The sequence below is a fragment of the Phlebotomus argentipes genome, unplaced genomic scaffold, assembly GCF_947086385.1.
Source record: "Phlebotomus argentipes unplaced genomic scaffold, Phlebotomus argentipes genome assembly scaffold_4, whole genome shotgun sequence".
Lineage (NCBI taxonomy): Eukaryota > Metazoa > Arthropoda > Insecta > Diptera > Psychodidae > Phlebotomus > Phlebotomus argentipes.
In genome coordinates, this window is record NW_026776174.1 from 10423484 (window position 1) to 10439605 (window position 16122).

The following is a 16122-nucleotide window of genomic DNA, read 5'->3' on the forward strand; positions in this document are numbered from 1 at the left end:
GTCTTTGGGCTCTTCGCCGCGGTGCGGCGCCGCAGTCGGTCAGCTGACAGCGCGAAGAAAGGGAAGAAGAAGTGGGAGACGCAGCTCGACGCAGTTTGCTTGCGATTTTCGTTGCGTGTGTTTCGTGTTGTGTGACCTTTCATGGGGTTTTTGTGCTAAAAGTGAGAAAAAACTGATGATTTTGCCACAATGACCGTGTGGAAGAGTGTGGACGAGAAGTTCCTCTATGGAATCGGTAAGATTTCGCGGCGAAAGGGCTGCTGGAGCTGGCAAGAATCCACGATATGGCGAAAGTAAACACGTACAAAAAAAAATGAGGAAGGAAAAGGCGAACAAGAAATTGAGTGTGTGTGAAGAAAAATAGAAGAATCACTTGTTGCATTGGGTGACAAAATGTGGGAATCGCGCATCTGCAACTGGGAATTTGTCGTGTCTGCGCGGATTTGCGGTCCCGCAGCATGCAAATGCTGATGATTAATGCTGGAGCAAGTGTGCGCGCCTCCTTTCCTGTTTCCCACCCGAGATTACTCATTTTGTTGTTCCCGGACGGCAGAAGTGTGTGATCAGTTCGGGTGGCATTTATCGGGTTTTTGGGGCTCCTGATGCCGCAAATGAGACACCAGCGAAGGCCCCTTGGCAGTCTGGGAGTGTGTTGTGGGTCAATTGAGTGAAATTCCCAGAATGTGATCGGCTCTTCGGACATGAATCACGCTGAGATTTCTCGCTATCATGCGTGTCAACTTCTCGAGATGTTCGGGGAATTGATTGTGATACGCAGAGGAGAAAAAGTTGTTGCTCAACTGAAGGTTTTCCTTGAAATCCTCTTATTTTTAATCTATACTTTTCCAATCTCCCTGCGGCTTTGCTGCGGCAAAAGTCGAGTTATTATTGACTGTTTTTGGGGCTCTAAGGAAGTTATCCCACTAAGTTTACTACGATTAACTGAGCATATTGATCTAAGCACAGATTCTTAAAGTCGTATTTCCACTTTATTGTAGGGTTAAAATGGTTAAAAGCGAAAGACAATGACTTAATTAGTAATGACGAACACGAATTGTCTTTAATGCCTTAAAAGAGTGCAAAAATGCCCTAAGTTGCTCAAAAATTGACAGTTTTCTTGCTCTAATTGTCTCTAAATCAGCATCTTTTAGCATCATAGTGAGATATGACACTAATAAGTTCGCTTTGAAGGATCGTCAATGAGAATTCTGCCCAATTTCCTTTCATTTTCAATGTGTCAATTGGAATTTTCAGCTTGATTTTGAGTGATTTCAAAGAGCAGTCAGCAAAGCTTCTTCACTTGGTCACGGTTTTTCTGTACGTGTTTTTTTTTACTCAACTCAACATACTTGCAAAGTGATAAGATAGTGCAGAATTATCGCTCAAATGGCTCATTGATATTGTAAGTTCGCAATAATTTATTAGCGTATTGAATATCTCGAATGCCGAGGAAAAAATGTGGTGAGAAGAGAAATTCATAAAGTCAAAAGTCAGAAGCAAATTGTTCATCGTCAGCAAATTCTCAGTTTGAGTTTACTTTTGAGTAAACATTATGAATTAACTTCTTTCACGGTGATATTTTTCGTCAGTGCGACACAAAGTTCTCTTCTATAATACATTTTTTACCGTGACTCATCACATAATTTAGCATACAAATAAGCACATAATTGGACGGCAAAGAACCAGGAGAGCCCCTAAAATGTATTTTACATCAGATTTTTTTGTCAGTCTTCATTCACCTCATGAAAAAACAACACACGCTCAAGTGGGAAAGAAAATTTACAATTTTGAGAAGCATTCGCTGTGAAAGGCGTGCGAGACGAGAAAAGTGAACATTTATCTAATCTCGTGATTCTTCTACATTTCAGTAACGGTGATAACAATTTTCTCTATCGTAACACACTTATAACTCTATAACAATTTCTGTTGTGCCATTTTATCTGAAGACCTGCGAGTGTGTTCTTCTTTCCTCTCTTTATTGTCGATCTTACACACTTCTGCTAGAGAGTGAAAGAAGTGAGCTGACGCGCGAAGACAATCTCCCATTAGAATGCGAAAATTAATGCTGTGTTCCGTTAGCATAAATATTCATAGTGAGAGTTTCTGCGTGAGCTTCAAAGGGATTTACGTCAGCGATGCTCTTTAATCGCTCCTCCAAAAATAGGCGAAGGGGAAGTCCCTACAAATTTTACCACACGTGAGCTCAGAATTTATCTCTGGAGTCACTATCTGAAGACAGGGTTTAATTTTCTTAACCAGCAATGCTGATAAAAGCGAAGAAAGTCGATTGAAAGGTGTTTTTCTTGTCCCGCTGAATTTCCAGTATTGATCGTCAATGCTTTTTGGGGCCTTTTGGTCAATGTTAGTGGGGAAATCTTAAGGTCGATCCACACTTGACCGATGAACCGGTAGTTTTTATTTATTTGTATTTCATTTAATCTACTGTGAGATGAAGTGAAACTATGTGTCGAATTTTGTATTTACACACAGCGTGTAATCATTTAACTGTGTATTTACAAATGATTCACTTGCATAAATTTAGTTTGATAATAAAATGGATGAATTGAGTAATGTAAATATTTATGGGTAAATAAAGTGAATGATGAGGTATTTTTTCCACATAACTCTTCATGCGCTTGCATCCAATAATTGGGCTTCCAGAGAGACATAATCACAATCAATTAACATTCATGGAAGTCACTCGGATAACAAACTGTGGGGGACGCAGGATTTTCGTGTGCGTTTATTTTGAAATTTGTGAGCTTGATGTGATGAGGGAAAAACCAGAGATATTTTTAATTGTTCCTCGACAGACCTTTTCCTTTTCTTTTTTTTTCTCTCTTTCCACACTTTAACTGGGAGAGCGACAAATATGCCATTAATATATTCCCCCTTGTGTGTGAATATGAAAATGTGCGCCTCTTTGGGGTGTCGGTAGCGCAGAAGAAGAAGGCATTATCAATGGGAAGAAGCGTGTCTTTCTTCGGCTTTTAGTTATATTTTATGCTAAAAGGGCGATGTTGATGTACTGTTTATTGTGTGGCACGCGTTTCCCTTGATTTTTTTCGTCGTCGTCTTCTTCTTCAACTACACTTTCAACTTTCCTTGAACAATGTGACTTAAAGTCCACAGCATGATGACGCTCATGTCTGTATGATGAACATAGTTGTGTGTAAAAATGTTTGAGAGAATGCAATTACAATTCACACTTTATCATGAATAATGCAAGGCTTCCCCTATATTTTTTTTTCCTACGTGTGTTTTATTCTTAATTTCAGTCGCAATGGCAGATTCGCACACGGTATTATGTGATAATGATTCATGCTTTTATCACTTAATTGAAGTTGTGATTACATAAATATTTTCGCATTTAACACTCTTGCGAATTTCTAATATGATAATTTACATGGTATTTCTCATTGGTTTGCCTCTTTTCACTTCGGAAATGTTATGTTTCTTTGAATATCAAACATAGAAAACAGTTGTATTGAAAAATTCATGTTATTCCCCGTTGAGTTTTCGGTGTTTAACAAGCAATGAAGAATTGTGAGAGGGAATTTTGTTAGAGAAATTGAAAAGTCATGCGGGAAATTTGAAATGTTCCATTTCCAAAGCAACCCTATAATCAATCATTTTATATTTTATTGACGACTGCTGTATATCCCATCGGATTAAATTGACCCCAATACAGAAGATGAATGAGATATGCAGATTTTACTACACTCTTTGAGTGTTGTATAATCGAAATGAAGAATATTTTTTCACACCACGATGAAATGCGACTATTAATTTTAATCCTCGAGACCCAAATAACAAATATTCTAGCTTCAGGAGAGTGAGAGAGAGTCTATTTATGACCATTAGTGCTTCTTCACGTGATGATTTTTACGATTTGAAATAATTTGAGGTTTCAGGGTTAAAAATAAATAGGAAAAAATGAACCCAATCTGTTCTTTCAAATAATCTCCTTTTGGACCTAAAAGAGAATTAACGAAGCCAATAAATCTCGTGTCTGTGTTTACACACATTTCATCATGTGTTTCTCTCGTCTGGCTTTTTTGCTGCCGGATGAACTATTAGATGGATTTTTTCGAGATTTATTAATCTCAATACATGAGCAATCAATTGAGAAATTACATGGTCAATTGCAAATGTCGGGCTTTACAGTGTTTCTAAGTGAAAGCTATATCGACAGATTTTTGTGCTATACAAAGCTACACAGCCCACGAAATTGAGAGGCAACAAAACGCATCTCTATATGGAGTATTTAAAATAAATATATTGGCAATTGTACATCCAGAGACTCGTTGTAAATTGAGTACAAGCATCACGAATTTATTGCTCATCTCAAGATGTGGGTGCGGCAGATTCAACTTGAAGTAAAGCGTGTGAGAAAAAGTCTTACACGCTATTCCGTGTATATGTTTAAATGCACAGCGCGATAGTTTTTCGCGATAGAATTGCGCATAAAATTCGATGATTAATAAATATGATGGAGAAATTTTATTTCACTTCACGTTGTGGTCTCATTATCACTTTGAACATGCAATTTATTGATTAATTCCTGTATTGAATTTATGTGTTGATTTAATTTTACGGACACTGAGCTTATGACGTGAATTCTAAAGTGACTCAACGCACATTGGTTGTAATTGTTTGCTTAGCCAGTGTTCTAATCATTCGCCCAATTTCAATTGGAAAGCAGGAAGGAAGCTCATTCTCTCGTGATAATACATTCATTTTGCCGTTTAATCTCCCTTTAGGTCGATGCTCGGGTGAGTGTTGTTGCTGTTTACCACGCGCGCAATTCAGTTTGAGAACTTCTTCTTCCAGAGAAATGTGGTGTTCTCTAAGTTGAAATGAGGCATGAAATGAGTAAATTGAGGGCTTTTCTTTATCAAGGAAACCTTATCTTTATGACAAGCTAATGTGCATGACCGTTGCAAGGGTATAATTCTTCCGGTGGAAGAGGTTGGAAAGACAAATATGTGATTTTGTAAAGTGAATTTCTTGTCGAAACACAACCTATGAGTTATTAAGTGTTTTTCCATTTTTTTCCTTTGTGTGATACGAGAATTCGGTCAAGTGCTTTAGCTTTCGCTCTGGTGGAACTTCATAATAATGTTTTGCATCTCCGTAATGAGTCTGTGGCCCGATTTGAGTTCGAGGGGGAGTTTTGATAGTGCTGAAATTGATGCTGATTAGCACCAGTAACCCATTTTGATAAAAACATTTGTAGTGTTGAGAGAAAATGGGAAGCACTCAATATGATCGTGGGTGGGCGCAAAAGTGGGGGAGAGAGTCTGTGTGCAGATTTTTTCAGTTCCACTCTAGTGCCGTTTTCGTCAGTTCTGCATGAGATTTTATCGGTTCATCATGATTGTTTGACTTTACAATGTTGAGTGCTTTTTATATTCCTTGGCGTCGAGAAATTTTGAAACAGAAGCTCGACGGAGTTTTTCCAGTGAGGTTCGATGGTTTTTCTCTGGTGTTTTTTTTTGCTTTCTTTCTTTCTCTTGTGTGTCATTGACGTGGAATCCTGATTGGGTGCATAACAGGAGAGCTTCTTCTTAGGGGCGTTCTTAGAGGAGTGAGTTGTGTGTTGATTGTCAGTCGGTGGAATTGTGAGAGATGCGATGTGAATAGAAAATTGAATGGTGCACCAACCAATAAAATGTGTGTGTGATGTCACATCAGGGTCATCAACGTATAATTATCGTAAATGCCATTGATTAGTCACAACGTACTCAGTATACACATTCTCTCCATGAACAGATTATTCCATCAGGAATGTCTTGTATTATTTATCTATACAGAACTCGGGCTCTTTCTCACATGCGAAACCATTTGATGTTGCATAACACAGAGTCCGTTTATCTGCACAGTGGCTCAAATGGGAGGATTGTGAATGCAACTCAGAGTGTTATGAGAGCGAAAATATGCTTTTAATTGGGTTAATATTGCAATTTGTGGCTTTTTTCCCCATTTCAACTAAAGCGAAAAGTATTTCTGTGAAGCCCAGTTGAAATGTTTTGTGAAGTTCGAATATGCGTTTCCTCTCTTCTGGGTGATATTATTCTACCTGTTGTGTCGGGGGTTTTCCGAGAAAAATCCAACAAAACGTGGTACAATGCACACGTATAATGATTCTACTTGAGTTCCTCCATCAATAGCAAATAGAGTTGAAAGGGAATTTTTTGAAGAAACACCGACAGGATGAATGAAAGAAATGTATCTGAAGACTATTTGTTATTACGAAATGTATGAATTCGTGGCTTTTCGGGTTGTTTTCTGTAGGTGAAAAGAAACCTTTTTCGGAGATTCTTTGTGCCTCTGAAGAAGTGTTTTTAGCCATGGCAAAAAGTGACAAATTGAAACAAGTATGTAAATCTCTTTACCAAAAGTCGATGAGATGTTAATAATTTATTCAACAACATTCTTGACTATTATTCTTTCTTTGGCTTTATTCAGTGAGTGATCAATTAAATGTTCATACTTTTTATTCAGTGTGTAAAAATGATTCAGTGTTTTGAACTATGAAATTCAAATTAATTGAATCTTATTGGTTGAGCTGTTGGAAAACATTTGTAGACTATTTTGACTGGATTATTCGTGGATTTTTGCCAGGTCATGAAGTGAATATGAATTTTGTAATATTAATACGACGTTTCTTTTGCAGCCAAGAACAATTTTTCCCAAGACAAGTCGCACAGACTGACTTTGGACGTTGGCGATGCTGTGATAATCCTGAAAGAGACATCAAATTGGTACTATGGATACAATAAAAAGTGCGTGAGATTCTTCCTCCTTTCCATTTATTGTATTTTTTCTGCCTCTTCCTCTCTCTTTCTCCCTGCTTGTCTAACATAATAGCTGAGCTGATGCTCTTGTGAGGAATCATTGAACTTTAGTTGATGTGAACAAAGAAATAAATATATTTTCACTTTTGTCTAATTTTTCTAAACTTCATCTTCTTTCTTTTGCAGAAATCGTGGGAATCGAGGCATATTCCCAAAATCGTACATTCAGTTGATGGAGTGTGTGAGGTCTAAGAGTGACTATGTAATCAAGAGATCAGAAATTGTTGATGAGATCACGACAGTTCTCGTGGAGTGGGGAGATCTATTCAAGAAATTTTATTTGGTAATTTGTTACGCCAAATTTGGGGTGTGTTCTAAAAATAATGCTAATTTGCCTTTTTGCTCATCACGCTCTGTAGACAAACAACGCAAACTTCTTGCCCATCAGACAGAAAATGCTGGAATTGATAAGGTTACGATCACAAATACTGTCTGGCAATTTGCCAGTGGACGAGATGAAGGAGGTGAAATTGCAGGCAACGGCGGAGATTGATGTGGGAAACAGTCTATTGGGCTTGGACATGGTGGTACGAAATGAAAGTGGAAGTGTTATAGATATTAATTCCACATCAACAACACAATTGTATGAGCTTCACGTGAATGCTGTGGAGCGAATACGAATGGCATCGGTGAGTTCATGACCTGACTCATTGAGAGAGGCGCATTTTTGCACTCGCAAGGGCACCTGATCTGTGTGTGCTGTACATTGTCAATGAAATTATCTTGCGCTCTCAATGGCTATTCATTGACCACAATTTTTATAATTGTATGATCGCTCTTTCAGACGTCGTTCAGCAAGAACCGCGTGTCGAAGAACATGAACAAGCACTCACACAATCTCCTCGTGCGCGTTCATGCATTTGTGTGCAAGTTCCAAGAAGACTCAGACCTCCTCATCACACTGTACGACGCTGACGAGCAGAAGTCCATAACGGAGAATTACGTGGTGAAGTGGGGCAGGCAAGGCTTGGCCCGCGATATCGATCAATTTGATAACAATCGGGTGTTGTTCACTGACTTGAGTACACAGGATTTGAACAGGAATAAGGTGTACTTGATCTGCTATGCCATTCGAATTGGTGGGATGGATATCAAAGAACCTGACCCGAAGCGGGTCAGTGTGGCAAGTGTTGTACTGCAGGTCAGTTTTCTCTTTTTTTCTCTCTCTCTTGCTACCCAATTAACCTGATAATTGTTCAAAAAGCCAGCGCGCTAAATTACTGGCTCGATTAGACGATGAATGATTGGCTAATTGTACACTTTTCTGGCTCTTCCGCAGGGCGCAATGAGCAAGAAGAACAGCCAAAATAGTCTCAACTATGCTGGAGCAGATGCAATGCGAAGGCCTTTTGGTGTGGCGGCGATAGATTTGACACCGATTATCAAGAAGCCGGAGGATTTTAAGAACAATCTCGATTTGCCCTTTATTCTGTGCGAGAAGGAGAATCTCGACACGACACTGAAGAAGTTGATCAACAACAAGGACGTGGGGAAGATCGACTCGAAGTTGGCAGTGAGTGTTGAGGTGCTTCATGGGGACATTAAGCAAATCCGCGAGGATTATCCGCACCTTGTGCACGGAAATGTGCCAATTGCCAGGAAGATGGGCTTCCCGGAGGTGATCTTTCCGGGCGATGTGCGCAATGACATGTACTTGTCACTGGTGAATGGGGAGTTCTCCAAGGGTGTGAAGAGTGGCGATAAGAACATCGAGGTGATGGTGTGCGTGTGCAATGAGAAAGGAGTCGTTATACCGGACGTGATAACACTGGGAGCGGGCTATGCGGTGGTCAGTGAATACAAATCCGTTATATACTATCATGAGGACAAGCCCAAGTGGAATGAGACATTTAAAGTGCAAGTGCCGATAGAGGAATTCAAGCAGTGCCACTTGAGATTTACATTCAAGCATCGAAGTTCCAATGAAACGAAAGATCGTGCCGAGAAGCCATTTGCGCTGTCTTACGTGAAACTAATGCAAAATGATGGCACAACACTGCAGCATATGTGTCACAAGTTGCTGGTGTACAAGATTGATCAGAAGAAGTATGATAAAGACTCAGTGTTGAACTACTTATCACTGCCATCGAAATTTTCCGATCTGGAGCCCAACACGAAGCCATCAGCCGTTGGATTGAGTCTCGCATCGAAGGACTTCTTTGTCATTGAGACTAATCTGTGCAGCACAAAACTCACTCAGGATGGTAAGATCTGAATTTACTGCCAATGTTGCGGGGAAATCATGCTCTTGTTTTCTCCGCAGTTGCACTTCTGGGACTGCTCAATTGGTCATCGAATCTTGATGGTTTGGAGAACTCACTGAATGCCATAATGGGTGTGAAGCCCGAAGAGGTTGTGAAATTCCTGCAGGATATTTTGGATGCATTGTTCTGCATTTTGGTTAGATTACAATGGATTTTTCTTGAGAGCATTTGATAGAAAATATTCCTTCTGTTTTCCAGGTCCAAAACAATGATCCTTCAAAGTACGATGATTTAGTCTTCAGATGCTTGCTGCGGCTCATTGAGATTGTGTCCGAGATCAAGTATCAACATTTCCAGTCTGTTTTGGATTTGTACATCAACGAGAGCTTCTCAGCAACGCTGGCTTATGAGTAAGTCTTAAAGTATCATCAAAGATTCTACTTTAATTCTCTCTGTTTGCAGTAAATTGATCAACGTCCTGCAGACACACATTAAGAACGCCATCAACAGCACTCCAACTGTAATTCAGCCAGAAATATGTACTCCAATTGAAACAGAAATGGAGGGATTGCTATACAAAATCACGAAGAACTTGCAGTATATCATGAAATTTATAATTAGATCGCGAATACTCTTTGCTGATTTGAATGACAACAAGGACAGGGTGTTTTTCGAGCAGAGTCTGGACGATTTGCTGACGTCGTTTAAGAACTTGATAGCCTGTCCCAACAATTTGCTACGCTCACAAGGTGCCACTCTCAAGTATCTTCATGTCATCACGTCGGATTTGATGAAAGTGTACAGTCCAATTAGGCTGAGGTAAAGAAAAATCCCGTCACGTCGAGTGATGTGTGAGAGAAAGTAAATTTGCTATTCTTTCATATATTTCAGTCAATTTATCGTGGATATAATCTTGAATATTCCACCGGGAAGGTTGACACAATCAAAAATGATGTGCATTAAGGACATGATTGACTCGAAGTTGTTCAAATTGCAAGAGTGTCGATCAATTATTCTGCCAGTGTTTTGTCAACAAATCAAGGAGAAATTGGAGAGCAAGGAGGAGGTATGTGTGCACTCTTATCTACTTCGTGTGTGTTTACAAAATAACATAAGAACTCTTTGTTTGTGAATCATTAATCTTCGCACGTGCTTCAATGTTTTGTGAGAGCATACATTTTACAACAAAAAAAAATTTGTTTTGCCATGTCTTAAAAATGATAATGCCTTGTGTGTCTTGTGAACGTCTTCCATTCGAAACATGCTGCAATGATTTTTATTACTTGTCTTGTTAATGTTCTGAGAATACCTGAAGTACCTTCATCGACCTTAACTGGGACACTTTTCCGTGAAAAAGAGGTTTAATGTACATAAAGAAATGCGAAATGACAACACTTTTTTTTCTACTCTACATCACGCCTATTCTAAATCTTCAATTTCCGGACATGATTCACTGTTTTCCCTCTTATCCCTCATACTCACTTCCACATTGTGATTGATGATTACACTAATCGGGATTAATTTGATGCATGGTAGTTTTTGCATGTTGTTGATGCTTATAATAATGCTGAATCAGAGTTGGAATGAATTGTAGATTTGATATGCAATATTTACTTTATTACGCTTTATTTTATGGTCAATTCAATGATGATAGTAGAACAAATAGAGTCAATTTAATCATGGATTTTTAAAGATAAAACTTTGATAATTCCTTAACAACAATATTGATTTAGTACAGCTTAAGTAACTCTTGAAAATCTCTTTGTTCCTTAAAGTAGATTTTGATTTTGTTCTTTCTTCAAACTGTGGCCGGTAAAATACAATGAATATTTCAACTCTGACTGCATGTTATTGCAAATTACGCTTTTCTTTATGGCCTGCATCGCCTGCATTTTGGTTAACTCCATGCAATTGGATGCAGTTTGTTTTACTTGCTTCTTTCTTGCTCAAAATTGATATGGGAGCAAATGTTTTACATGAATGTTCACGTAGATTTGTAGAGTGTAAAGTGCTTAATCTGTGTAGATTGATTGTAGCTTTCATGAATAACAATTATGTGGTGTATTTTATTTAATTAATATAATTTCTTTTTTTGGTATCTTTAACTCTCCGTACCTGCCAATAAATTCTGTGGAAATCCTATTTATCCTCATCCTTATCACGTGCAATTTGCCAAAATAAAACAAAAAAATTACACGCAAACAATTATCAGGGTGATGTAATGTCAGAATTGTGGCAACAGCAAAAGAATTTAACAAAGGCCGCTAAGGTACTGGGTGAATTAAAGTCAAATCTGCACACGCGTGAGTCAACAGCCAAGACCAAGGTATATTTTAGTACATAGAATAATATTTCTTTTTATCTGATTGTTTTTCTTTTCTTTGTAAGTGTGCTGAAGAGCTTAAAGAATTTCTCAATGTGTGTTGCATTTGCTGAAGAAAAAAATGTGATATTAACGAGAAATCTTTTTATGTATTTATGATGATTCGACTGATGACTTGGTAATGCTATCTCTCTTTTCTCTCCATTGTGTGTGTGCCGCTGCGGTGGCCCCATTTAGATTGCGGAGTGTGTCAATATCATGAATAATATCTTGGGACTTCTCCACCGGAAGGATATTGGATCAACGGTGCATGATATCAGAGATATAATGTTTATTCTTCTGCGAACGGTGATTCAGTCGTCCATCCAAATGGACAGGGATAATCCGCTGGTGGGGAACTTGGTGGCAATAATGCTGGGCATTTTCCGGAGTATGAAGCAAGAGCACTACGCGTGGTATGTGAATCACTTCGGCACCAAATATGATCTCATGGACTTTCTCACGGAGATTCTGCACGTGTTCAAGGATTTGGTGTCATATCCTGTGTTCGCAAGTGATTGGATGGATATGATAATGCATCAGAACATTGTTATTCTCGAGAGTCTGAAGCACTTCACCAACATCATACTGGAGAAGTTCTTTGTGCCGTTCGAGAAGCAAGTGTGGTCGAATTTCTTTCACTGCTCCATCGCCTTTCTCATTCAGCCGTCGCTGCAATTGGATCAATTCACGACAAATAAGACGTCAACCATTCTGCTGCGCTACCGTGACATACGCAAGGAGACCGCCTTTGAGATACGGAAGATGTGGTTCAGCTTGGGTGAGAATAAAATTCAATTTGTGCCACAACTTGTGGGGCCTCTCCTTGAAATGAGCCTCATACCGGAGCCAGAGCTGCGACAGGCCACCATACCCATATTCTTCGACATGATGCAGGCGGAGTACTGCAGCTCGCGCTACATCACGGAGAGCTACGGGGACACGAGGCGCAATAACACCCATTACAAGGGGAATTTCAATGACTTCGAGAATGAGATGATTGAGAAATTGGACATTCTCATCGAGGGTGGGCGAGGAGACAATGACTACAGGGAGATGTTTTATCACATCATGATGGAGAATTGCCGCAATCACAACACCCTCAAGGTGGATGGCACGAATTTTGTGGTCATTGCCACGAAGCTGATGGAGAGACTGCTGGAGTATCGGTGCATCATTCACGATGAAAGCAAGGAGAATCGCATGGCGTGCACAGTGAGTCTGCTGCAGTTCTATTCGGAGGTGAATCGCAAGGAGATGTACATTCGCTATGTGAACAAGTTGTGTGACTTGCACATGGAATTTGATAACTACACAGAGGCTGCCTTCACGCTCAAGCTGCACAGCAATCTGCTGATGTGGAATGACACGGGTCTCTCGTCACTGCTGCGCTCACAGCGCTTCCCACACTGTCAGACGCACCGGCAACTCAAAGAGGCACTCTACCACGAGATCATTAAGCACTTTGACAATGGGAAGATGTGGGAGTGCGCCCTGGCGATGTGTAAGGAGTTGGCTGAGCAGTATGAGAACAAGGTGTTTGACTACATCAGCCTCAGTGATATTCACCAGAAGATGGCGGCGTTCTATGGGAAGATCCTCAAGGAGATGCGCCATGAGAATGAGTACTTTCGCGTGGCCTTCTATGGCCTGAAGTTCCCAGAGTTCCTGCGCAACAAGATTTTCATCTATCGTGGCAAGGAGTATGAGAGACTGAGTGATTTCTGCACGCGCATCTTGACACAACATCCGGCAGCTGAACTTATGCAAACGCTGACAACACCTGGCCAGGATGTCATGCAGAGCGATGGTCAGTTTATCCAGGTGAACAGTGTGGAGCCAATAATGGCGGAGGAGAATGAGCGATATGAGGATAAAATTGTTGCACAACAGATTGTGAAGTACTATCAGACGAATAATGTGCAGAAGTTCAAGTTTTCGCGACCCTATCGTGATGGGAAGTCAACATCGAATGACTCAGTGGCGAATATGTGGCTGGAGCGCACGATAATGCAGACAACTTATCCGCTGCCGGGCATTCTGAGGTGGTTCCCAGTCGAGGCGACAGAGACTTTCAAGATTTCTCCCATCGAACATGCGATCGAGACCATGGAAGCTACGAATAAATTCATTAGGAATCTAGTAATTGCTCACAGGGATGACGAGACGCTGCCAATCAATCCGCTGAGCATGAAGATCAACGGAATAGTGGATCCGGCAGTGATGGGAGGATTCAGGAAGTACGAGGAAGCCTTCCTCACGGAGGAATATCTGGAGCAAAATCCCGATGATGTGCACTTCGTGGTGAAGCTGAAGGAGCTGATTGCGCAGCAAATACCAATCTTGGAGATTGCTGTGCATGTGCACAGATCAAAGGCCCCGAAGTCCTTGGCACCTTTCCATGAGCGACTGGAGAAGTGTTTCTTCGAGATGCAGGCGAAAGTGGAGATCAAGTACGGGAAGAGGGTGAGAGATTCAACAATGATGAAATCACTTTTGCTCAATTCACAGAACTTCTTCTCTTTCATGTGTGTTTATCAGACGAGTGACTTGAAGTTTGATCGTGAGTTCGTGACGATGCGCCGAGGAATGTCAGCTCAGATGAGTCTGGACTCGAATCGCCTCTCCGAGACGAGCATGGGATCGAATGAGTATGTAATATGGTGATAGCTTAGCATTCATAGATGCCTAACATTTCGCATTTAATCTCGCAGTAGTGGCCTGTCTAAGTCTATGCAGCCAAATCGATCACAGACCAGCTCAATTAAATCCACATTCGCCAATTTTAACTTCAATGCAGCTAATTTGACAAGGTTAGTGATTCTCTGCCTTTCATTCACTTGATCTTCTGTTTTTATTTCAATTACATAAAAGCCATTACAATGCGGGTTTGTTAATATGCGGGCACATATATTTTATTCAATAAACTCTTTTCCAAATTCATTTTACTAACAAGGAATTTCAGATTAAGAATGCGTTTATTTAAAAAGGATTTTTTTTTTGGGTGAAAGGCAACATTTGGCTTTAGCAATTATTTTTAAGAGCAATATGAGAGGTAAAAGTTTAATCGTAACCCAAATAAAGAACCAAGCACTTTGTGGGAGCTTTTCAATGAAAAATTAAACGTTGTTAATTTGGTGACGGAATTGTTTTGGTGGATGAAAATGACATTTAAAGTCGTGTTCATCAATCCATAACTGCTTGGCTCTTTGTTTTCTACCCTCTTAATTTACTTGTTTTATTTATCATTTAATCATATTTTAATGTTGGTTGTTGGTTTCATGTTTATTTCCTTTCTTTTTATATGTATATTTGTCCCCCATCCAAATAAATCACCAGAACATCGCTAGGAACGACAGCAAATGCAAAGAAAAGTAAAGAGAAATCGAGCAATAAGCGACGATCGAGTCGTAAAGTATGGGTTTTGTTTACTTTTGTTTTCAATTCTTACGTTTTTTCTTGCTTGTGTCTTTGATGAAGAGTGTGAAGAGTGTCCAATTGATTTTGCAGATTGATCGGGAATCACTAAATGTGACAACCAGTCAATGGTACACAGGAACTCTCACGCCGATCACGTCTACGCCGCCGGAGAAGGACACCACGTCGATTTGCAGCAACGGAAGCAGTGCCTTGACCACGCCAACCAACAGTTTAGTCGTGGAACTCACTGAGGAGCTGACGCCTAAGAGACCGCTGAGATCTGAGATTGAGCGCGAGAGGAGATTATCCAGGACGGCGAGCATTGTGACGCCGACGAACAGCATCAGAGGTCTTCCCGGTGACAGCAATTCAGTGTCCGACGCGGAGAGTAATAGGAATTCAATAGGTGAGTAGAAATGACGAATTGCAGTGCTATTTATGATTGAACACGACCCATTTCTGCCTCTGATAGATTTTATTTAAAGACACTTCTCGATCCCTAGTCTGAGATGTCATCAAAATACTTATATTTTGGTACGTTCTTCTCGTACTCCATGTCTCTATTTGTCTGCACACAACTCAGCTTCAGCTCTTTATTGTCCCACAAACATGTTGCAGAGTTTCTGGATAGATCAATTCCTTTTTTGTTCCAGCTTACAATAAGATTTATCGAGCTTATCCATGTTAATCACTTAAGCAAAGCCACATATGTTATAGCTAAAGTGTCTCGTATGACTTTCAGTAACAACTGACTCAACGGCCTCGGACGAGGACCTCATTCCACCTCCGCTTCCGGCCAAGACAAGAGACTCCACGGACTACACAAATTTACCGAATGAGGAGAGCAATTGTGGCGTTCCGCCTCGGCAAAATATTCGCTCATCCAGCAGCAATAAACCTCTGCCGCAGCTTCCCATTGTCGTCAATGTCAACTATGAGTACGTTGAGGCGAGAAATTTTTGCATTGGAAATGACGAGAGGAAACGACCACCGACTCCACCGCCAAAACCCACTCGCAATTCTAAAGGCGTTTCCTCACCATAGATTATATGTATTTTTATCACGAGACCATGAATAAGGGACGCGTCTCGGTGTTGAGCGTATATGCGGAGGAAAATGGTGCAGAGAGGCGAGAGAAAAAGTCTCTCAGGGGGTGGAGAAAAGAGGAGATATTCAAGGAAGTGAATTTTATAATGCAAGGTACGTGAATGTGTCGCATATTTACCATCACGTATATATTTTACTGCAATTTATGCCTTTAATATTTATCCCCATA

The 16122-nt window shown here is 40.2% G+C and overlaps 1 protein-coding gene across 3 annotated transcripts; it reads left to right on the forward strand.

Annotated features, from left to right (window-relative positions):
- The first annotated feature begins 25 nt into the window (after positions 1–25).
- LOC132258587 (dedicator of cytokinesis protein 1) lies at positions 26–15890 on the forward strand. 3 transcript variants are annotated; one of them, XM_059755950.1, is made up of 17 exons: positions 38–235; positions 6680–6788; positions 6987–7143; positions 7220–7489; positions 7645–8001; positions 8140–9064; positions 9124–9260; positions 9323–9474; positions 9527–9883; positions 9956–10130; positions 11277–11390; positions 11625–13892; positions 13968–14077; positions 14141–14239; positions 14766–14841; positions 14937–15252; positions 15589–15890. In XM_059755950.1, the coding sequence occupies exons 1-17, from the start codon at positions 190–192 to the stop codon at positions 15888–15890; spliced, it is 5970 nt and encodes a 1989-aa protein (XP_059611933.1). In that variant the 5' UTR covers positions 38–189. The 3 variants fall into 3 exon arrangements, with proteins under 3 accessions (XP_059611935.1, XP_059611933.1, XP_059611934.1); XM_059755951.1 differs by lacking the exon at positions 11277–11390; XM_059755952.1 differs by lacking the exons at positions 14766–14841; positions 15589–15890 and having other exon boundaries at positions 26–235; positions 14937–15063.
- The last annotated feature ends 232 nt before the right edge of the window (positions 15891–16122 follow it).